Consider the following 23601-nt stretch of genomic DNA (forward strand, 5'->3'; position numbering starts at 1 on the left):
TCAGCATCAGCTTATGCACACTCCTACTCACACATAGCCGGGTCAATATCATTACACAACATTATTCATATACATATATATATATATATATATATCAACATAGTATAGGAGCGCATAAGTTCATCCTATTACACATTTCACATTTTCACAACATCAAAATATTTTATCACAGGCTTGTTCCCAAGGCACATGTTTTTAAAGACAAGTTGGAATAAATCATTCAATGTTTCATACCAATACAATTATGTCTCCCAAAACGATTTTGAAATGCAAGTTCACTCACCTTATGATAGCGGGTTATTACATCGCTATTTGATCGGAGGTGTCTCTGATTATTTTCACTGGCCGGTCGCTCGATGTTTACTCCGGCACGCCACCACAGTACTCTAACCTTATCTTTGCACTTCCTAGCAATAATACGAACTCAATATATTTAATTACATATGTACACGGGCAGCACTTCAACCAATTTCATATTTTCTTTTTTACTTTAGTCCTATGACACATCCTAATACAATTCTTAATAAAGAATTTTCACTTTACCTTGCTTAATTCCTTGGAATCCCACACTTTTTCTTCAATTTTCCCACCTAGGGTTTCTGTTCTTTCCTTTCCTCTTCACTTTATGCTTTGGCCAGCCATATGGGTGAGACTAAGAGAGTTTTAAATAGATTTTACAAAGAAATTCTAGAATGATCCAAGCTTGACACATGGCATGTTTCCATTGGTCCATGTGTAATACTTATCCATTAAGCAATCTCTCTCTACCACATAAACTATTTCAATTATCCACAATGTAAAATGTTAATGGCTGAAATCCATGGGCATGACAAGTGTTAGGTGGTGTAAAATTCCAAAATTCAAACTTTACCCCCGTAAACTCGAAAAATTATCGTTTTGCGCCTAGAACATGAAAATCATCAAAAATTTTATTTCCTTGTCATTTCACCCATATTTTCATCATTCATTTATGCTTTAGGCCTACTTAAGTCATAATATTGTTTAAAACTTACTTTTATGGGCTTATTGAGAAAATGACGAAATTACCCATGATTAAGGGTATCGTGTATATTTCTATCTACGAGTCTATAAAGGTCAAGGTCTCACATAGCCTTAATTAATCTAACTTCACAACAAGCCCAATAAAAAGCAAGGAAATTTTCTTTTTACCTATTTGGGCTAGGTTAGCTTAAGCCCAAGTCTCCACCTTTCTTCTCTTTTAGGCCTACACTTCTTTGTTGCCTTTGGACCTCTTTTCATGGGCTCTTTTAATTGTTTATTATTTATTTATTTATATTTTTTTTTTTCTTCCTTACACTCACAACCAGCCACCGTTTCCTCCTCCACTCTCTCTCATTGCCGTAGCAAATTTCTGCCCCTTTCAACCTCAAAAATCAGCAGCCGAAGCTACTCATTTCACCCTCAAAATCAGTAGCCAAAACCTCAAAAATAATAGCTAAAGCTGCTCTTTTCAGCCTTCAAAAAATCAGTAGCTAAAGCTGCTCATCTCACCCTTAAAATCGATAGCCAAAACCACAAAAATTAGTAGCTAAAGCTACTCCTTTCAGTCTTCAAAAATCAGCAGCTAAAGCTGCTCATCTCACCCTCAAAATCGGTGAAAAAATAGCTCCCTCAAACTCGGCTCCTTCTCTCTTCCTTTCTTTCTTTTCTCTTCGTCACCATTCCGCTTTTCTCTTCTTTTTCTTTCCTTTCTTCTTTCTTTTTCTCTCCCTCGGCTGTTTCTCTCCTTTTTCTTTCCTTTCTTCTTTTTCTTTCCTTTTGCTCTCTCTCACAACCGACTTCTTTCTTTCCTTCTTTTTCCTTCTTCACTTAACCGACTTTGACTTTTCCTTTTTTTTTCTTTCTTATCTTTTCTATCTTTCATCTTTATCTCATTCTTTCTTACCAACTTGGCCGGCCCCTACCACTATAAAAAAATATGTCTTGATTCTTTAATTGACCACATGGGCGGCTGCCCATGTTGGTCTTTCTCTCTTTTTTTTTTTATATATATACTTGTAATATTATTTTACTATTTGTTTATTTGTTTTTTCCATTTAATTTCACTACATAATCCTCCAACTTTCATATTTTAAAATTCGATCTTTTCGACACATCTAAAATTTTTATTTTCATCTATCTTCCTTCCTCTATACGTATACCATCAAAATATCGAAACTGTATTTCAACGCGATATCCTGATAATATTTAAAATATTTATTTACCCGTGCTATCTTTACTTAATAAAGACACACAGCCCCATTAACGTCATTTTTCTTTGAAATTTTCTCATTCTTTTTCTCCCCCACTTAGATTGACCATATACTCCTTCTTCATGATAAATTTTGACACTAAATAAAATGTTAATATTTTAATGATATTTTATTAATAAAATATTATTTTATTTCAAAAATTTCCTCTTGTCTCCTTGGTACCTAAAATACCTTATTATGCCTTAATTGGCATCCAATAAACTTTATTAGTCACCATATCAAGTATAGGGTATTACAATACTAGCCTACGCACACCCATCTAGGCAATCACATTCACATATGTACATACATAGTTCTTTAGCCTAGGCATGTTCAACTAGGCCTACATTCATAATACAGTACTAGTGCAGCACATTTTCCATGTGTTATGCATCACAGGCATTTAATTAACCTCCTAACTATGACAAAATTGAAGGCATTCCATAGCCAAACATTGATTCTTAGCCTCCAAACATATTTTGATTCACAAATGTGCCCAAATGGCTCGATCTTCCCTTAAACACATCAAAATAGTACAAAACTAATTAAATCCTAGCTTTCAAAAAATGCCAACTTTTTTAAAAATAACCAAATCTTTAGCAATCTGACATATAAGCTTAAATCCTTCAATTATGAGCTAAACCCATACCTTAGAAGCTGGATTGTACAATTATTTACCCCAAATCCCCAATCAACTTAAGAGGGCCAGTTTCTTCAAAGTTGGACCAAATCAAATCTAAGTTATTAATCGATTAAATTAATAGTCAATTTGTAAAAATGCTTAATCTTACCTCTAGGAGCATTTCCTAAGCTCTAATCTACTCCAATCCACTCTAAATAGCTTTGAAAATCAATTTGGGAGGTTAGCGTTTTGAGTTCTAGAAAGAGAAAACAAAAATACATAAACTAACTTTTGGAAGTGAAAACATTTACGTCCAACACTTAGAATCCAAGATTAATTTTTGGATTTGAATGAGTTTGAAGGCTATAAAATTTGAGAGAAATTGATGGAGGAATGAAGGACAAGAAGAAAAAATGAGCAAAGTTTTATTTAGGGGCTTTTAAGCCTTTTTAAGCTGATTTGGTAGTCTATGATCGACTATAGAGGGTCTGTAGTCGATCATGCCCCATAAATTTTGCATTTTCCCCTATTTTTCCTTTCTAGGATCGACTATAGATGGCCTATAGTCAATCTTGGGCCAAAATGCATGACTTTCCTTGCATTTTGCTTCACAGGATCGACCCTCTATGCACTGGGATTGACTTTTTAGGTCCCAATTCGTAAAAATTGTTCCTTTTAAAGCCTAAACTATCACGACCCAATTTCAAGGCCATGATCGGGGCATGGGCCCAATGGACGTAGACCACTAAGCCCAAGCAAGCCTATTTATATACTACTGCTCATCATCCCGTCAACTATTCTTGCATTTACACATCTTATAATCTCAACCCTTAAGTACTTAATAGTAAATTATAACAATCAAAAACTGCATTTATAATGGCCCAAAATAACATTAACTATTGCCACTCATGGTGGCTTTACCAATCAAGATATACATATATGGTCTAAGACATACATCTTAGTACATTACATCACATGTACGTATTTACAAACAAAAATGACTCTAGGCTTCCAGCGGGGTGACCAAGGTGAAGGTGCAGCTACAGAATGCCAAGATACCTACTTAGGATATGAATCTACGAGGACACATTGACCTAGTTACCGGCTGCCTCCTGATCTGAAAACATGAAGTTGAAAACGGTGAGTATAAACCTAGTGAGTGAACAAAGGAAGGGAACAAGCAAAAGATAAGGAAAATTTAAAGAAAACATGATGCACTTATTTTCAAAAACAATGCAATTTAGTTTAGCTCATATTAAAACCCTTCATAAAACCCTTAATGAGTTAATCACTTTGACGATAAAGGGTCCATGCATAACAAAGGATTCAAAGAGTGAAAACTTTGATAGCATTCAAGCAAGTCAAGTCAAGTAAACGATGGGTCCTCACTGCAGCGGAAAGGCATTCTCGTTGCAACGTAATTTGGGCTCAAATTATCAACTGGACGAGGGTTTCTCAACTAGTCGAGGGTTTCTCTTTAAACCCCTAATTTCAAACTTAATTAAATAAATTCCTTAATGTTGGGAGTCCATGATCAACTATGGTATTACTAAAATGGAAAATGGGGCAACAACCAAACAAGGTAACATGCAAGACAGAAGGTTTCTCACTACAGCGAGAATCCATTCTTGCTACAGCGAGATTCAAGAGGCAAAACTGAAAGTTTCCTGCTGCAGCGAGAATGGATTCTCACTGCAGCGAAATTTAAGCGGCAAAACAGAAACTTTCTCGCTGCAATGAGAATCAGGCCAATGTCCAAACTCGAGAGTTTTTCGCTGCTGCGAGAATGAATTTCGCTATGGTGAGAAATAGGACACTAACAACAAGTTTTCATTCTCTCAAGAAAAGGCCATTTAGCTGCGAAGACAAAATCAACTTAAATATGCTTAGAAATTTCCAAGGTTCAACATGCAAGATTCACATGTATTACAACCATATACCATACTCATGAACTTTCTATAACACACATATTTACATATATATATACATCATCATGCATACCATCCCATCATCATCAGCTCATGTAAACTCGTTACTCGCACATAGCTGGGTCATCATCAGCTCATGTGCACTCCCACACGCACATAGCTGGGTCATCATTATCACACAAAATGGAACATCCAATGCATATTATATATACCAACATATTGTGATAACACATGAACCACTTATATGGAATATTTTTCACAAGATAGAAACATTTCACCAAAGGCTTGTTCCCTAGGTATATTTTAAGAAAAAGTTGGATAAAATCATTCAAATGTTTCACCCCAAATACATCTACATTTCCAAAGAAATTTTGAAATGCAAGTTCACTCACTGGTATTCATTAAATCTTTACTCAACTCCAACTTCCTCTATTGGTCCAAATGGGGCGGTGGGACTTCGTTGGAACCTATCATCACATTGGCATCACAATTAACTCAATTCATACAACTATAAATTCTAAAGGCTATCTCCTAACTAGCTTCCAATTGCCATTAAGTGGCTATCTATTTTCACTATCCTAATCACTCTAAAATGAATGAACAACCTCAACTACAAAAAAACTAACAAGTTTAATCACTAGCCATTTTCAATACTTAAGAATCAATTTTAATTCACTACTTACCTTGGTAGCTTGTAATTCGAAATTATTTCCAATAATTTTCAAGCTATTGTAGAAGCTCCCTCTTTCTCTCTCTAAAACACCTAGCTAGTGAGAGAAAGTATTAGTTTAAGACTTTAGAGGGTTTTCAAAGCGAGAGGGTGAAAGAGCACAAAGGTTCTATGAAAGGGTGCACAAAAGCATGAAAAGTGGAGCTAGCTTGAGAGAGTTATGGAAGCTTGAAGAGAACTCCCATGGAGGATGAAAGCAACGTGAGAGGGGAGGAAGAAAAAGAAGAAGAAACTGTTGAAAAATATGAGAAGAAGCTGCTGGAAGATGATATTTATAGCTCAAGCTTATCCAATCCCTTCTTAAATTACGAAAATGCCCTTAACAAGTTGGCTTGCTCTCCTCCAATATTTTGTGTAATCTTTTTACTCTTTTGACACTAGGACAAGGTCCATAATAGTCTAGAAATACTCGAGTTCACGAAACTTAAAAATTTTGACCCGAGATGAAAAATGACCATTTTGCCCCTACTTTGGAAATCATCATTATTTTTATTTCCTTCGTCATTTTATCCTTATTTTCATCATTCATTTATGCCTTAGGCCTACTTAAGCCTTAATAATGTTTGAAAGCATACTTCTAGGGCCTCACTAAAGAAATGACAAAATTACCCCTAGCCCGTGTTATCGCATCTACACCTAGTTACGGGCCTATAAGGGTCAAGGTCTCACATAAACCCATTCTAAATCTCCTCTACAACCTCAAACCATTCATATATGACTCAAATCCTTACTCAAATACTCAAGCATAAGATCAAGGCTTTAATTTAAGCATCACACTTTTGAATTCCTCAAATATGTTAATAAAATTGTTGCCTAAGTATCATAAGGCATGCTTGCTACACTTAACACATCAACATATCATTAAAGAAGTCTCCAAATATACAAAAATTTCAAGATCATTCTCTCTATAATATAATTCATACACGTGCTCCGTAAGCATACACATTAGGGTTTAAATTTCACTCTTCAATAACTTAGCCCTTATCACATATAGGTCATGTCAATAAATCAGGGGAATTACAATAATTGACCACAAATATCGCATAATCAACAACAAACTCAAAATCATACGATGATTCCACAACTATTGGGAAAAGATTATTCAAAACTTTAGGTAACAACATGTTGTGATCATTGATACGAAATGATTCAATTATATTCACTTCCTTTTTATGTCACCCATATACTATCTCTAAAAAAAAAAAATTTACCACAAAGGAACATTTTCACTTGTATTGCAAAAATCAAAGACTTTCACTGCACTAAAGGCTAGGACTACACTGGTTGCAAAATATACATGAAAACATTACAGCAGATAGGTGAAAGTTTTTAGTGCCTAGATCCAAACCACAGAGAACAAATCCCACATTTATGGTATACATAATTAATAGAAAATGGTACATAATAATTTTGAACATTTTACAAACTAATGTTTGTTTTTTTTTTTTCCTCAATTACAAACTCATCATGATTGTCTAAGATGATACATGGAGCATAACCTTTGTGGTGTTCGGAGATGACGGTGAGAAAGTGGTTGACACATCAATAAAAAAGCTTGCTTTGCTGAACTGCTTAGACAGATATGTATTGCCTGAACCAATCATCAAAAAAAGCTATTCACTGTCACTTTGGTCACAAAATCATTGGAGACAAGAAACCTCAACTTCATAATCCAAAGTTGCAAACTTGTTGATGAATCTTAATCTAGTATTCATAATTAGCCAATTGCCTGCTTATAAATGATCTGCATCATCGCATGACACAGAAAGAAATTCTAAGGTAGAAGAATTTCTTCTTTCCCCATTAGGCAAGCAGATCAAATAAGACCTCTTTCCAAAAGAATCACCCAACAAAAAACTGAAAATCAGGTAACTGATCTGTTACAATTTTTTTTGTATATCTTTAAAGTTTATCATTTGCTTTCCTATTCTCCATTTCTTGCTGTCTTCACACTGTCAGTTTGGTTTCTTTTGCTATGAATAACCTCTATGTGTATGATCTTTTATATTATGGCATTTATGGTTGATTTTGTGCATTAAAGTGTAGTAGGGCTTAGAAGGAGATTGCTTTGATTGATTGCGATGGTGTAGATGACTTTGTCATGGACTTATTAGAATAGAGTTTGAACTAGTATTAGTTAATGAACTAACAATTAGTTTCCTTTTTTGTTATTGTGAATATATAGCTCTGTTGACTATAAGCTTAATACTATTACCTTAAACTCACTTCCAATTTCGAATGTTCTAAGATGAGGATTGTCTAAAAACTCATGTTGATTCTGTCATTAGCTATAATCAATATATTTAGTAATACAGATCTACCAAACCAAATCTTTACTAAACAAATACTAGAGTTTTCAGCAACATTTATTGAGGAATGAAAAGGTTTGATCGAATATCTTCATGATTATTACTTCTGACTGTTGGATGATGAACAAACTTCCAATTTTAAGGTGATACCTCCTCAACAGAATTATGGCTTTTCAACTTCCGTATCTGTGTCATACAAGTATCATTTCTTTATAATGAATTACTCATATATTTACTTCCTTTCTCAATTTGTTTCACACATACTCAAATATGGCATGTCCTGTAGACACATTATCAGCATCACCATTACCATGCATACTTTTCACTTATATATGCAATATACAGTTTAATGAATTAAAGAAATGTTTATAGAGTGATCTCAAATATTGTTTTCATAATGTTTCGGCAAGGGATGAGGAAAAGCCAACTAGCCTTAACAACCTTATCTCAGCAATACCGGCCCAATTTTGTAATAGTAATCTCACTCACAACATTTACATTTATATGTAAATTGAGTTTCAAAATTTGAGACTTCTTAAAATATAATCTTCCTTTAATTGAAGTGCTGGCTGTATATGGTACAAGCAATCTTTCAAAGATGAAGAAAATGCTACCACTTAGTTTTTTGTTATATATTGTGTAGCATACTATGTTTCTGATGTGGTGTAGAACATGATCATCATCTTTTTTGAGTTTGCCTTGTTTTAACAACATCTCAAACATAGAAGAAACATTTTTGTGTTGTATAAATGCTGACTGTGTACACATAAAACACTCCTAGAATGTTTTTGCAGTATGATATATGACTGTTATGAGACAGGTTTTGGTTCCTTTAACAAAAAAACTTACTTCTGCCACAATCGTTTATTAAAATTTACACACTCGTTGCGTAGCGCAGGCCTCATTCTAGTTGAAAATGAATTTGAATGAAAGAGTGAAGCAGAATTAATTAATTAATATATAGTGGCACAATCGAAACCCATAAATTGGCTTTGCAGACTATGTTTCAAGTTCCAAGCAATAAATTCGCCTTTGATTCCAAAAAAATGCTAAATAGGACGAAAAGTAGAAACATTTTTCCATTTCCATAGCAGATTATTTCTGGTGTTGAGCACACAAGTTCTGCATTTCTACATAATAATCTTCTAACCTTTCACCTCCTTTGAAAGTTCATCACTTTTATTGAAACAGAAAAGATGAGAGCAAAGAACACTGCAAATGCAACAATTGCAGCAGCAACAACCCCAATAAAATCATGTCTGAAACCATAATGACTTCGGATAAAGCTTTGTACTGTTTCATTTGTATCAAGCATGTCTTTCACATCTCCAAATTGTGAGGCAATCAATCCGTACAACGTCCAAGCAAGTGGAGATGTCCAAGAATACCATCTCCACCAAACTGGAATTCTCTGTATTTCCAAGAAACAAGAATATTAAAACCAATAAAAACCACTTAAAAAAATATCAACCATTCGAGAGTAATGATGGGAAAAACTCACAGGTCTGGGGATAATGAAGCCTGCAAACAAGTTCCATAGCGAGTAGATAGCAGTGCTAACAATATAGGCGACTTGTTGGTTTGGTGTCAAAGCCACAAGCATCATAGCAAAGATTGTGTTGTCCAACAAATTGAAAAACATGAAGAACATGTACCAGAAAAACTTAGTAGCATTCCACTCAAATCCAATCATCGCATAGATTATAACACCATATGCTATAGCTAGTATGAAAAGATAAGGAAGCTCAATCACAACCTAAATCGAAAAATAAAATTGTTAGGCATACTCCTATCATATTGTGGCCGGTGCAGAATAAAATGGAACTGTATATTACTGTTTTTTTTTTTTGTTCACTTGTTTAAGTTGTCATAGAAAAGAACAATTTGAATGAACTAGATACCTGTGCTAGAGAATATGCTAGGGATGAATACATTCCTGCTGCTCTTTCTCTATAAAAGACTGTTCGTTCGATACCAACAACCGGAATCACTAAAAAGCTGTTTATGACACCAATGAAGTAAACAGAAGTGTACATAGCACCCATTGCATTAAATAAATCCTGTCGCCTTTTCCTATCAAAATGAGTTCAAGCATTGATGAAAATATTATCATGTAGTGATGCTATATAATCTTCTAAACTTCATTTTTATTTACTTAAATTCCAAGTCACCTTTTGGAGCCGAGGTCCCAGAACATACTTCCATACACTAAAGCTAAAAAAGCTGTGAACAAAAGTCTGAAAGCAGTATATGCTGTGTTGCGCCAATATGAACAATTTTGTTTCCACAAGCAAGCTTTCCATTGGGTGAGGAAACTTTGTGAGTATTTTGTAGGGAAGTAAAGCTCTTTTGTTCCTGGAGCAGGGATGCTTAGTTCTTTAATAAGAGCCTTATTTCTCCTGAAGCAGTGGAAGTTGTAGATTAGAACTTCTACAATAAATTTCGGATATAACTCTACTATGGGGTATGTGAGTTTCTTTATTCACCTATACAATTCTGACTTCCTGTATACATCATTGAGATCAATTCCTAAGTCTGATTGTGCTGACGTTGTGACCTCTAGAACCCATGTTGCTGGATTGTAACCATCCTTGATTTTACTTATTCCTTCTATCTCCTAAAAAATGACAATGAGGCATTTGAAGTATATTTGGTAATCATCCTTAATCCCTCTCTGTCAGGGCAGGGGTGGAAAAAGGAAAAGCAACAAAGAATGGTATAACATTTATATCATATAAATTGAGACATGTAGAAGCACTACCTCGAAATATTTGATTAAGTGAAAAGAATGGTGACCCAATGGCCCTGCATATATCTCTTGTCCTCCTCGTGCCATTAAAAACAACTGCAATCTCAGGTAAAATAGTTCAAGGTCACACGAAAATCTGTAATTTTTTTCTTTTTTTTTTTGGGTAATTACAACTGAGAAGTGCTAATTGCAAGTCTTTAGTCTAACTGACCTCATCAAAAGCTTCAAAGATTTCAATGCTTGGTTGATGGATTGTACAGACTACGGTTCTTCCTGTGTCAACAGTGTTCCTGATTGTTCTCATGACAATGGCTGCTGCTCTTGCATCAAGACCTGAGGTTGGCTCATCCATGAATATTATTGAGGGGTTTGCCATGAGCTCAACTGCAACTGTTAGTCTCTTGCGCTGCTCCAATGATAGACCATTCACACCGGGCAACCCAACCATTGCATCCCTTAATGGCGACGATTCCATAAGTTCCATTACCTCCTCAATGAACATCTGCAACTACTAATTATAGCAATTAGAATAATGTTTTATGAGGTCAAATCACTTGACTAAAAAGTTTAAACATAGTTCATCTAGCAGCCTATTAACAAATACGAGTTGAGCTCAAGCATGTGCCTAATACATGAGCTAAGTCTCTAATCAACACCTTGCACAAGAACAGAAAATCAGCCCCAATATGTGATTAATAAGATGGACAAATTAAATGTAAACATTAAAGGCTTTGTTGTGCTAGATAATACTATGAATAATGCTTGAACTGTAGTGACTTCCATTTATCCATGCAATTCTAACCAAATCCGGCCAACGCTAGCAAAAATGAGAACCACTTCGCAAAAAACCAAGGTTAGGTTTCCATCCTACGACATATATTACTATTTCAAGTAACGAAGTTGACCTTTCGAGTCCCAGAATCAACTTCAGGAGGTAGGCGAAGCCAGGCTGAGTAGATCAAGGACTCATAGATGGTAACATGGGGAGAATGAATGTCATTCTGTTCACAATAACCAAAAATTCGAGTGAATGTTTCTTGCTTCTTTTGGTACCCTGAAATTGTTATGCTTCCTTGAATGTATCCATCCGTTTTCCTGCCAGCTAGAACATCCATCAAAGTGGTTTTCCCAGCACCACTAACACCCATTAGCGCTGTCAGAATAGAAGGCCTAAATGTGCCACTTACACCTTTCAAAAGCTCTAGTCTGTCTTCATTGACACCTTGGTTTTTCATTTCCTGCAAGTCCAATTAAAAAGATAATTTTAAATTCTTAAATATACCTATTTTAGCTTCTGCAAATGTTTAGACTTGCCAAGTTTGAAGTTACCTGTGGCATGTCCACAAAGTATCTAATTGCATCAAAAGTGATCCAAAATTGTTCAAATGGAAGGACCATTCCTCTTCTCCTTCGTCTTTGGGGTACCCCTGCATTGGTTTCAAAATTCTCCGTGGATGTTATGGTAGAGGAGACTCTTCTTATCTCGTCATTTCCTTTTCCTGCAAGTCAAATATAATAGGCTTTAACCATCAAATCAATTATCTGACAAAAAACAGGCAATGTTGCAGGTAAATTATACAAGAGGAGTTTGGAGAGGAGATATTACCTGCAGATTCAGCTCCTTGGCAAGAGAGCTGGGTTTTCTTGTCATTATTATCATCTTGTTTACTTTGAAAGGTTTCTTCTGATATGAAGGCCTCACTCTTCTCAATTGCTGTAAATTAATTTACCTATAATAAATCAATAAAAGCTGATCTTTTCTTGGAAAACATTATGTAAACAAGGGCACAGCTACTTACGGTTGAGGTAAGTGAGAGCAACTGTAAAGAGGCAACAGAATACCAATGTGAATCCTATAGTTGATCCTACTCCTATCCAATACCAATATGAATCTAGAAACATTCCACGAGTCTTCAGAACAACAATGCCAAGTGTTTCTGTTGAATTTGGATAAACCTTTGAAACAAAAAGTGAAACTAATCATTACCACATTTTAGTTGAGAACTTACTTGGTATGCCTGTGGTGGTACTATTGAGACTCAAATTTCAGAAACTTACTGGATGCCTCCAACTCTCTCCGAGGAATTCATTTACTGCAAGTGCATTTTGCGCGTACATCATAGGAGATGACCAGTATACCCATATCCACCATTTCTTCACAGATTCTGGATGCACCAAAAAAGAAATGGACTTCTTACAAGGTTTCTCAGAATTAAAATTATTGTTCCATTTCTAGTTTGTGAAACGATATTAGAAATACCTTTGGAGAGGACAAAACCACCTAACACAATATAAATTATCAACCCAAGAGCAGCAAATGTGTTTCCCAAAATTGGGGTCCTACAAACAGCACCAAGGAATCGGAAAAATACAGAGGCCATTACTTTTATAAGCAACAGCAGGAGATATTGTCTGAAGAATCTGCGAGTATATTATATGCTTCTTTATATCATTGATTATTAAAAATATTAATAACAACCAAATTAATAAGTTGTTTAGAAATTAACTGTTTGTTTGATTAGCCTGTACCTGCCAACATTTGGATCATATCCAATGACATAATAAATGGGGAAAACAAAAACAGCTACTTCTATTAATGAAATGGGGAGCCTAATGGACCATGAAGGAAGAGCATATGCCCAAGGAGGATAAAGGAGAAATGCTCTTTGCTTGTAGAAAACAGGAAGCTTTGCAATGGTCATGGACGTCTCTGAAAATCCATTAAACATGCTCACATAAAGTATGAAGAAGAGAGATCCCATGAATATCCCTCCATCACTTTGTGAATCTCTATGCATCTCAGTTCGTAGGAAGACCGTCATCGTGACAAATGCTGTTACTAATAGCTGAAATGTGATGCAAAGAAAAGTGATAGATTGTGAGATTTCATCTAAACCTCTCATTAGCATTTGACTATGGACGTCAATCTATTTCACCTGAATGAGCTTGAATATGATAACAAACGAGTTCCTCTTTGTCAGCAAGAGTTCTCTTGACATGCAAGCATTAAAAAGCTCCTTCTTTCCAACACCATACTTCTGGGTTGTTAAGGCAGCTCTGTGACTTTTGCTCCTATCAAATGGGGCGCTGATCTCAGTTTTAAGTTTCAAGCTAACATGAAATGACTTGAAGGCTTGTACAAATTCCTTGATTGTGACATATCTGTAAGGCTCATTCTCACGAGCCCAGTACTGCCCTTGATCCTTTTTTGATGTCACCTGCAAGGAAAGAACACCAGTTCAAACTTCATCTATTAATTTGTATAGTATGTTCTTTTAACAATTTACTCTTACTTCTTGAAGAAAGTCAGCCACTCCTTTCCTCTCAGGACATCTAAAGCCCATGGATTCAAAAAATTCGAGCACGTGTTCACGGGGCCCTTGATACACAATTTGTCCATCAGAGAGGAGAATAATGTCATCGAAGAGATCATAAGTCTCAGGCTGAGGCTGCAGGAGAGAGATCAAAGCGGTCCCATCAAGAACGTGGACGTAATTCTTGAGTGCATTTACGACTTGGAAAGTAGTGGAGCTGTCCAAACCAGTTGATATCTCATCCATCAACAACACCTTAGCTGGTCCAACCAGCATTTCACCTGAAATTTACTAGTCCAGATACTGTCAATCATCTTACTTAATGAAACGGTTATAAAAAAAAAAATAGCAAATCTTCTACAACTTTGGATTGTTTTACCTGTAGTAAGACGTTTCTTCTGCCCTCCAGATATTCCTCTTAGCATCCCATCCCCTACCAAGGTATCTGCACAGACTTCAAGTCCTAAAATCTGAGATTACAAGTGAAGTGCGTTATAACCTTTGATTGCTTCATATAGACAAGTACCATAATTCCTCACACCCCAAACAATGGTAGCAAGTTTTAAGGAGATACTATACCTTCAACACATAATCCACAACAATGTTCATCTCTTGGCCTTCTGTAGCTGCCGCCTAAAATATATGTGCGGTTCAATTTTAGGGGAAAGAGAAACTCTTGACATAAAAGAATATTTTGATTGTGAATTTCACCTTAATAAGGATTCAAAAAGGATATAGAGTTTATGTTGACCAGAAATATATATAAAAAGATTAATTCCATTCTAGGAAATGCTTAATATGTCTAAAGCAATTGAACTCACCTTCATAAATATATCAACATCAGGATCTGGCTTAATATTAGCTGCTTTCTCTCTCCTTAACAATTCCACAAGCATGTCTGCATGCACAAAGAGGAATGACAAGATCAAATAAAGCTTCTGCATCCTATTGAACAACAATATTTCCAGTAACTCTGTTCATTATTTGTGAATATGTATGCTTCAGTATTAAAAATTTAACATAATATCACATTAATTAGCACTTCTAATAAGGTTATTATCGTACGTATGAAGTTCGTGTTGCACAATAAGTCTTTTACACGTCAATTGATTTCAGGTCGAACATCCTTCCTTATACTTTTAAGATATCGATTCTTTTATCCCATCTTTTTTATATACAGAAGAACTAAAAGAGAAAAAAAAAACATCCACTAACCATATTGTGAACCAGCCCCCTGGCATCTGGCAGAGAAAGCCAAGGTCTCTCTGACTGTCATTTCAGGTATATGGAGATCATGTTGACTTATATAAGCAGCAGACTTTTGAGGCACGAACTCTCGAAGGTCATGGCCATTATAAGTAACCCTCCCCGAGAACTGATTTTGCAAAAGGATAAAGAGAACATCAGGTTCAGGTTGGGCATACGCTAATAAGTGTAAAAGTACCAAGGTCCACTAATCTTCATTCTGTAGAAAATAGAGTTGTTTGATTCTTTTCTTCTGTAGCTCATTTTAATACCTTCTTATATTTTGAATTTAATTTCTTTAATTATTTAGTATTAAAAAATTGAAATATTATTAAAAAAAATCTTTAAATTCAGAGGTTATTCTTTCTTAATTCCAATGAGTATGAATGGCAATAAAGATCAAGGGGGCAGATGGAGCATATTATTTTATTATATATATGAGAAATAATTTTATTAAATGCGGGTGAAATACATTAAGTACTTGATATTGTACTAACCTAAGTAATAATTTGCATTATAATTAATGTTGCTACTTACGTTTGACTTTGCGCAACTGTTGAAAAGATCACGATCAAGTAAAATAATAAAAGTGAATAGCCCAAAAAAAGAAAGTCCCCCATTATTACCCTAATGGCGTGTTTGGTATTAGTCATTCCCTCTTTATTCCTTGCACTTTTTTATTCCTTGTTTGGTGGCATTTTCCTGTTGGGAAAAAAGAGGCTTAACCATTCCCCTCCCTCCCCATTATTAGCCATTAGACATTCCATGATTGATGGCATAGGAAAAAAATATAATTGGACGAAAATGTCCCTATTTAATAGAACTAATTACAACCCTAGCACTATACTTTCTTTCTTTTCTTTTTCTCCCTTATTGATGTTTAATAACAATAAAATTAAAAGATTAAAAAATGAAAAATACAAATAGAGAAAAATATTCAAATAATTAAAATAAAAAATTATATAACTAATTTAATATAAATTATTTAATAATTTAATAGTAAATTATTGATGTTTAATGAAAATAGAAATTAAAAGATGAAGACATGAAAAATAAAAAGAGAGAAAAATGATTCAAATAATTAAAATTAAAAATTGTATAACTAATTTAAAAATAAATTATTCAATCATTTAACAATAAGTTAAAATAATAATAATTTAATAATAAATTATTGATGTTTAATGAAAATAAAATTTATTTTTATTTTTGATGAAAATAAATTTTATTATAATAATAGGTAATTTGTCATTTTATCATTTCTTTCTTGATTATTTCAAAATTACTTCCACCAACCAAACATTAAAATAAATCATAATAATAATTTTTACCTTATTCTATTTCATAAACTAAATTATAAAATAATAATTCTATTTTATTTTTACATAATAATTATTTTATTTCATTTTACGTGACAAACGTACCCTAAGATCTTGATTAAGCATCCCAGCCAATGCCAATAAAAGTGTGGTTTTTCCTGAGCTTGGAGGACCGAGCAGCAATGTCATTCTGCAAAAACTCGTTCAAAACACTAAAAGGACAAAGTTATGACTAGCGTGCTGAGATCCTTGTCTGGTGCAATCTTTGCCAAGCACGTGAGTTTTGACCCTCCGATTTGGCATTATGGGTTACAAGCCGTTAGATCAACTTTTGGGCTTTGGTAAACCGGTAATTACCAGTTCTAACATACAAGACAGAGAGCAACTTTCAAATAAGAGCACTATACAACAAACCATTTGGGTTTCCTACCATGAATAAGCTTATGAGATGGGTGAAACATAAAGTCTTTTAAGGAATACACTTAAGCTTATGAGCTAGATGAAGGGCAATTTCTTGTGGGTTGACAATAGGTAGAGGAATTTTGATTTCATGTAATAATAAACCATTACTTGTTTTCTGAATTTAAAAATTATTTTATTATCATTTTACTTCAGTTATTAAAAGTAGTTTTACTCCAATTTAATTTTACATTTATAGTTGTCAAATTTTTAAACTCTTAGGATTTAAGTGGTATATGATGTAATTTCACCCCAATTTTTATACATCTTACATTTTAATAGATATCTTAGTCTCATTTTAATTAATTGTTTGTAAACATAATAAGAATTACAATTACTAATTTGTCAATTATGGTTTGTATTTATGTGAGCGAACCCCTCCTTAATATATTTTGCCACTTGATTTTTGTCATTATAACATTCTTATTTAAATTTTGAATTGACTTAATTCACTCAAAATTAAATCTAATTATTAGTGGATAATATTATAAAATAGTTTAACTAACTCGAATTGATTCAAATAGAGATAATTTGAATTTGAGTAATTTGAAAAGTAAAGTGACTCGATTTAAAGTAATTTGTAACTTGAAATAAGGTGATAACCCAAAACTTAATCGATCAAAAACCGTTTAGTATATCCTCGATTCTTGAATTTTCTTTCTCATGTTTTTTTCCTTAGTTTAATTTCTTAAAATTTAAAGTTTTGCATTATTTGGATCATTTTAAAAGCTCTGGAAACTGAGAAGTGAAAGATTTTGAAAAAAGAAAAAGAAGAAGAATGTCAGAACCAACCGGCATGGTAAACTGAAAATACCTCCAAAACTAAAACTTAGCCGGTTGCTGGCCAACGTAATTCCTGACGGATCATCACATCAATTGACCAAAGAAGCCGTTTGGTGGGAGAAATATTGATTACATTCCTGAGAATGTGATCGGATAAGTAATATAGTTTTTGAGACGGTCCACATTGAAGGGCCTGATCACGGGACTGCACCAAACAAGGATCTCACTCTTGGGAAAAAGCTAGCAGCATATCATGTATTTGACTGACAACAACTTTTGCCAGCCATCTCACCTGCAAGGCTTAAGGATTCCTGTAACGCCTTCAAGGATACTAATCTGTTTCTTTCTACTAGGAAGTAGACGGAGGTAGCTTAGGAAGCTCTAGGGAACAAAAATAACAAATCAACGTCAGCAAACTAGAAAGAATTATTCTAAAATTAAAGATGAATATTGTCGTCATTTGAGGCTGATTAATTAATCAATTACCTCCACCATATTGGTATAAAAGTTGAAAAATGAAGGCAGAGCTCTGCTTCCTACATAAGCTTCGGCACAAACATTTAGTTGCTCAAATCGAACTTCAATCCTGGGAAGTTCTATTCCAACCCTGGTATCATGCATACAAGAAAAGCATGAAGCCGATTTCTAAAACATAACCAAAAATCAGGTACTAATGTAGGAAATAACTTCAAAATTTTGGCATTCTAACCCTGCTCTTGCTTAGCATATTGCATAGTAATTCTAGGCAGAAAAATAATGGAAAGAGAGCAGGATCCAACTTAGTAAATGTAGCTTTCTTTTGCTTTGGAGGCGAGAGAAAATTAGGAAGCAAAAGAGAAATCCTATATATATGCTACTTACCTATCAATTCGGTTTCTAAGCTGCAACAAGAAACTCTCATTGTCTTCCTCAGTGCTTTTGAATAACCTCTCCACTGTCTTAACTCTTTCATGAAAGGTAAGGTTCTTAACCTCAATTTCACTAGTCTGACCTCGTGATCTTTGCAGCAAACCTTTCTTTAAACGTTCGTACGTGGGAAGTCTTTCTAATGCAGCCCACTTAAGAGCTTCTTCATCGTCTTGTAAAGACATTGAAAAAACTTCCGAAGCATTTCTGCTGCTTGCTACTGAGGGACTGTCCCTCCTCAACGAACTTTGATCAAGTTCATGAAGATCTCCTGCCTCTCCACTCTTCATTTAAGTTATTACCGCTGAAACTAAAAAGAAATTAACCCAATATACAACTACAGTTTCTATTAGAAATAAACACATATGAAAAACATATACTACTTTCTTTATGCCTCCAGTATTCCCCTCAATGAAGCACTAGCAACCTTTACTCCTTTGCTTTTCAAAGGCGAGGAAAAATTTATTAGCAATAATATTAAGAAGCCACTAGCATATATCAGAAAGAGCAGTATTGAGTATGGCTGTTTTGGGGTGCTAGTTTCAGTTGTGAGAAAGGCAGTGGTGAAGGCAAAGGGAATGAGGAGCATTATTCTTGGAGAGTTTAGTAGTGAAGGCAAAGCTGCAATGCAGTCGGCTTTTATGAATGATGAATCGGTTGGGGTCACTTTGGTTGACTTTCACTAATAGCTGTATCCTGTTGGGGGGGGGGGGGGGGGGGGGGGGGAGTTGGGGAGATTGTGTGGGGCTGAGGGTGGGGGTGCGGGTTGGGTGTGGTGGGGGGTAGCCTAGGCTGGTTAAATGTTGATTGTTGTTTTGATAAAGGGGAAGAACGTATGTTTGTTCGCTATATACTTTCACGGTAATGTTGGATCTACTACAAGGTCAAGTTACGGGAATTGCTGTGTTTGCAAAGGAGAGTTTTCCTCCTTTCATTCTAACAATCCGTTACATTAAATTTCATAAAAAAAAAACAATCTGTTAAATTAATAAATAGTTAAATTATGCAATTAGCACTTATATTTTAGCAAAGTAATGGATTTACTCCATATACAATAACTTTTATAAAAATTGAGTTTTTATATTTTTTAAAATTAATAATATTAGTCCAATTATTAACAGTTTTAAAATTTTTCTATTATTTATGTTAACATGATATTTTTTTATTGACGTGACATTTAATATGATTATCTGTTAACATTGACGTGATTTTTTTAATTTATTTCACAACATTCTTTTCAGTTTTTTAAATTATGAAATACATAAATTTAATTTTATATAAAGCTGCTAGTCACCATGCTTTAAAGAGTTCTCAAGTCTGAAGAGGCCTCCAATTATTTCTAGGTCCATTAGGCTAACGTAACCGATAATGTTGAATCTCTTTCAACATTCAATACAGCAACCAAATTATTCTGTTTCTCTTGTTTTTAACCTTTCAGGGTTTACTGTATTAATGGCCGGTCCAGCGTATGAAAAAACTCAAGAAAAACGGAAATTTTTTTGAACCCAAAGGCTTGGTTCAGTTCAATTTGACTTTTTTGTTATATTTGATTTGGTTTGAACTAGGTCCCAATTGAATATTATTTTTTTAATCTTTTATATTACTTTTTATTTTCCTTAATATAAAAACATTTATTATATCTATAAATTTATTTAAAAACATTTATTATATCTATAAATTTATTTAAATAAATTTAAAAAATATGAAAGAACTGAACCAATTTGAACAAATGAAATTCAATTTAGATGGATTCGCTTTTAAGAAGTATTAGACTTAGGGTTTAGTTTATCCAAAACCAAACCAAATTGAACCTATGCAGCCGGCCTGAATTGTAGTTTTTTCTTTTCCTTATAAAATCTATTATAGAAATAATATAGAAAAAATATATGGTAAATAAATTCAAGTTGGTACATCTTAATTAATCTATATACACACACAGAGACACGAGATTTTCTCCATCTATTTTTAATTGATTTTAAATTAAATTTTATTATTAAATTTGATATAGTATGGACTCCTATTTGTTTGCTCTACCTTAAATATATGGTGTAGGAGATTAGGACAATTAGTATGAAAGAGAAAATTAGCTTGCATTTGTATTAAAAAGAGAAACTAGACTCTAATATCATATTTAGTAACGAAAAGTGATCTAGAATTAATTGATTATAGGTGGAGTTGTACATTTAAGCTAATCAATACAATAAAGTCTTATATACACCTCTAATATTATAAAAATGAGATAAAAAACACAACATCGCTTGTCAGATGAGAGATATATTTCCAGCCAAAAAAAAAATAGCGATAAAAAAAATACCGAGCTTAGGTTTAATAAATAGCAGTTGTAAGATTTGAGAGGGTATCCCAAATGATGTAATCCTCTCCTTGATGAATTATTTCTTCGTCTTCTCGAGCAGAAAATAAGAATTCACCTAACATTGTTCCTTGATTTGTCAGTAACATGTAAAAAACCCTTTCAATATACGATTAAAGCACTTTGATGTCTCTTATTTCAACATGTATTATTGGGGGTCTCTCCGACTGTTCATTACGGTTAATCAACAAGTGCTTCCAAATATGGAAAAGTCATAATTATTCTCAAATAACTGCAAAATAAAAAAATATATAAAAATTTCATAATTTAATTTAAGTTAATAATAATAATATAAATATTTTTATTCAATATTTATGAACTTAGAAAATAATAAAAAAGACACATAATTATAAACAACGAAAAATTAGAAGGCATATAATAAAATGTCTTTTAAATTACAATTTTACAAGGCATTACGAACATTCTCTTAAAAAAAACTAATCGAAACTAATCAAGAACTTGAAAATTCACGTAGATTGTGGTTTTCATTAGTATTTCTGATCCAAATCTATCATGTACTGTTTAAGTTTAAAATACCTATTACATATGTTTATTATAACTACTTGATAATCAAATTATATTTCATTCTCAATTTGACATCTAAAATTTAAAAACTCATTTAGAGATAAAGAAAGACATGAAATTTTTGTACGTGGTGTATTTATTTATTTTTTAAAGATTTTTAGTTATTTTGGAAAACGGAAAAGGAATTGTTAATATTGATGTCCATTCTAAAAGGGTAAAATCAAAGTATAGTGTCGAACAAATTATAATTGTTGAGTTCTACACTCGCAAACTCAATGGAGTAAGTTATAGTGATACCTGTTACCGACGTGATGTATCCCATTATGTATTGGTGATGGATATACAACTCAGCTTGAATAGTAAAGTCTTGTGTGTGAACCTATAAATGGGTAAAGATTACATTTGTTGAGCTACCATGTAATATAGAATCTCTAAAGTAATTATTAAGTTTTTGAATGTAATATATAATTGAAAGCCGAATGCCTATGGTAACATTCTTACCTAGCTTATTGAGCTTTTGTTCAATTACGAAAATTCTATATTTTTTAAAAAAAGAAATTAAATATTAGAATTTTGTTTTTTTCATCAATTTGTACACACAATTAATATTGTTAATCAAATGAATGATTTGTTTAAATATATCCAATAAAATTGTGACTTGTGGTATGTTTTTATTGATTATTTATTAGCACATTATCATTTGACCAACAATATTAATTTTACATAAAAAATTAATGGACGGATGCAAAGTTCAAATGCCTAATTATCATGCACTTTTAAACTTTAAGTACTAAATAAAAGATTTAATTAGAATTTTTTTTGAAAGGTATGCAATTTTATTACTTTGAACCATAATCATAGTAACTATGAGTTTTCTAAAGTATATAAAAGACTATAAAAAAAAATTAAAAAACGCCAAGACAAAATTGACCCAATTTTAAAGATATTGGGAGCAGTTGGGCTCATAAACAAAACTCAGCCTAACCCCTCTATCTTAAGAATGCTGAGATTTGACCTCATGTTCAAACATAAAATTAATCAAGAAATTAAAATTCAGTCCCTTGAAATGTCGAATCTCTCTGTGCGACTTTCCTTATCACACATTTCTTCAAGGTTTAGGATAATATCCAGGACATTCATAGCTTCATATTGCTTTTGAAGATCTAGAGCCATAGTAGCCACCATCACACATGTGGCTGGATTGAGATCATCCATATAAACTCTAGAAGCTTCATTTTCCTCATTTGTAGCATCATCGTTAGGTTCTTTGGGAACAGGACCATTTAGGACATAATCCTTTTTTCTCTTGTTTCAAGACAATAATGATATTGCAAAACTAGTCAATGAAATCTGATCCTGTCAACTTGTTTACATCAAGTATGCTTAGTCATTAACACAAATTATGTAATCATAAAGACAAGGTTTTAGAATTTTATATGATTATTCTCAATATTTTATCAAAATAATAACTCTCTTCTAATATTTTGAGAAATTTAACCTCTAGACTTCTTATTGAGCTAGGACCCCTTTCATCCCACCATGATCTTGAGTGACTCAACAAGCCATAATGAAACTAATTAAGTAACTTAGCTTGCCAATTGTATCTTATACAACTCCTAGATCAGTTAGGTGACAAATCCTTGTCTAAATGCATATACATTGTGTCTAACTATGCCTTTAATACTATGTGGTCATATGCCACACATCTGAACAATATGGTACTAGTTGAGTAAGACCCATCAATAACTCAAGCGTACTTGTGTGAAAGATTGGCCTTGAGTGACTTAACAAGCTTCCAATTAAAAGAGCATCCTGGTTATCTTGTTATATAGTGAAAGGCAACCTTTTGACTCAATATATTAATGAGGGATTTTATTTATTAATTCATTAATTAAGGTCTCATTACTTTCACGTTGTTGATGTGCATAGCATTTATCACATTTCATATATATCATATATATATATATATATATACACCTCTAATATTATAAAAATAAGATAAAAAAACACAACATCGCTTGTCAGATGAGAGATATATTTCCAGCCAAAAAAAAAGATAAAAGAAATACCGAGCTTAGGTTTAATAAATAGC

The 23601-nt window shown here is 33.4% G+C and overlaps 1 protein-coding gene across 1 annotated transcript; it reads right to left on the minus strand.

The window, feature by feature from the left end:
* Positions 1-8943: 8943 nt before the first annotated feature.
* LOC18595687 (pleiotropic drug resistance protein 1-like) lies at positions 8944-15279 on the minus strand. The gene is made up of 20 exons (XM_088807408.1): positions 15120-15279; positions 14726-14802; positions 14484-14537; positions 14284-14374; positions 13884-14185; positions 13527-13808; positions 13120-13436; positions 12851-13011; positions 12649-12755; positions 12390-12546; positions 12197-12304; positions 11920-12089; positions 11496-11828; positions 10802-11092; positions 10603-10686; positions 10328-10458; positions 10013-10240; positions 9743-9914; positions 9343-9597; positions 8944-9252 (listed from the first exon to the last, which is right to left on the minus strand). The coding sequence occupies exons 1-20, from the start codon at positions 15178-15180 to the stop codon at positions 8995-8997; spliced, it is 3639 nt and encodes a 1212-aa protein (XP_088663534.1). The 5' UTR covers positions 15181-15279; the 3' UTR covers positions 8944-8994.
* Positions 15280-23601: the final 8322 nt, after the last annotated feature.

This window comes from Theobroma cacao, chromosome 6 (genome assembly GCF_053813885.1).
Source record: "Theobroma cacao isolate CCN51 chromosome 6, ASM5381388v1, whole genome shotgun sequence".
In the NCBI taxonomy this organism is placed as follows: domain Eukaryota; kingdom Viridiplantae; phylum Streptophyta; class Magnoliopsida; order Malvales; family Malvaceae; genus Theobroma; species Theobroma cacao.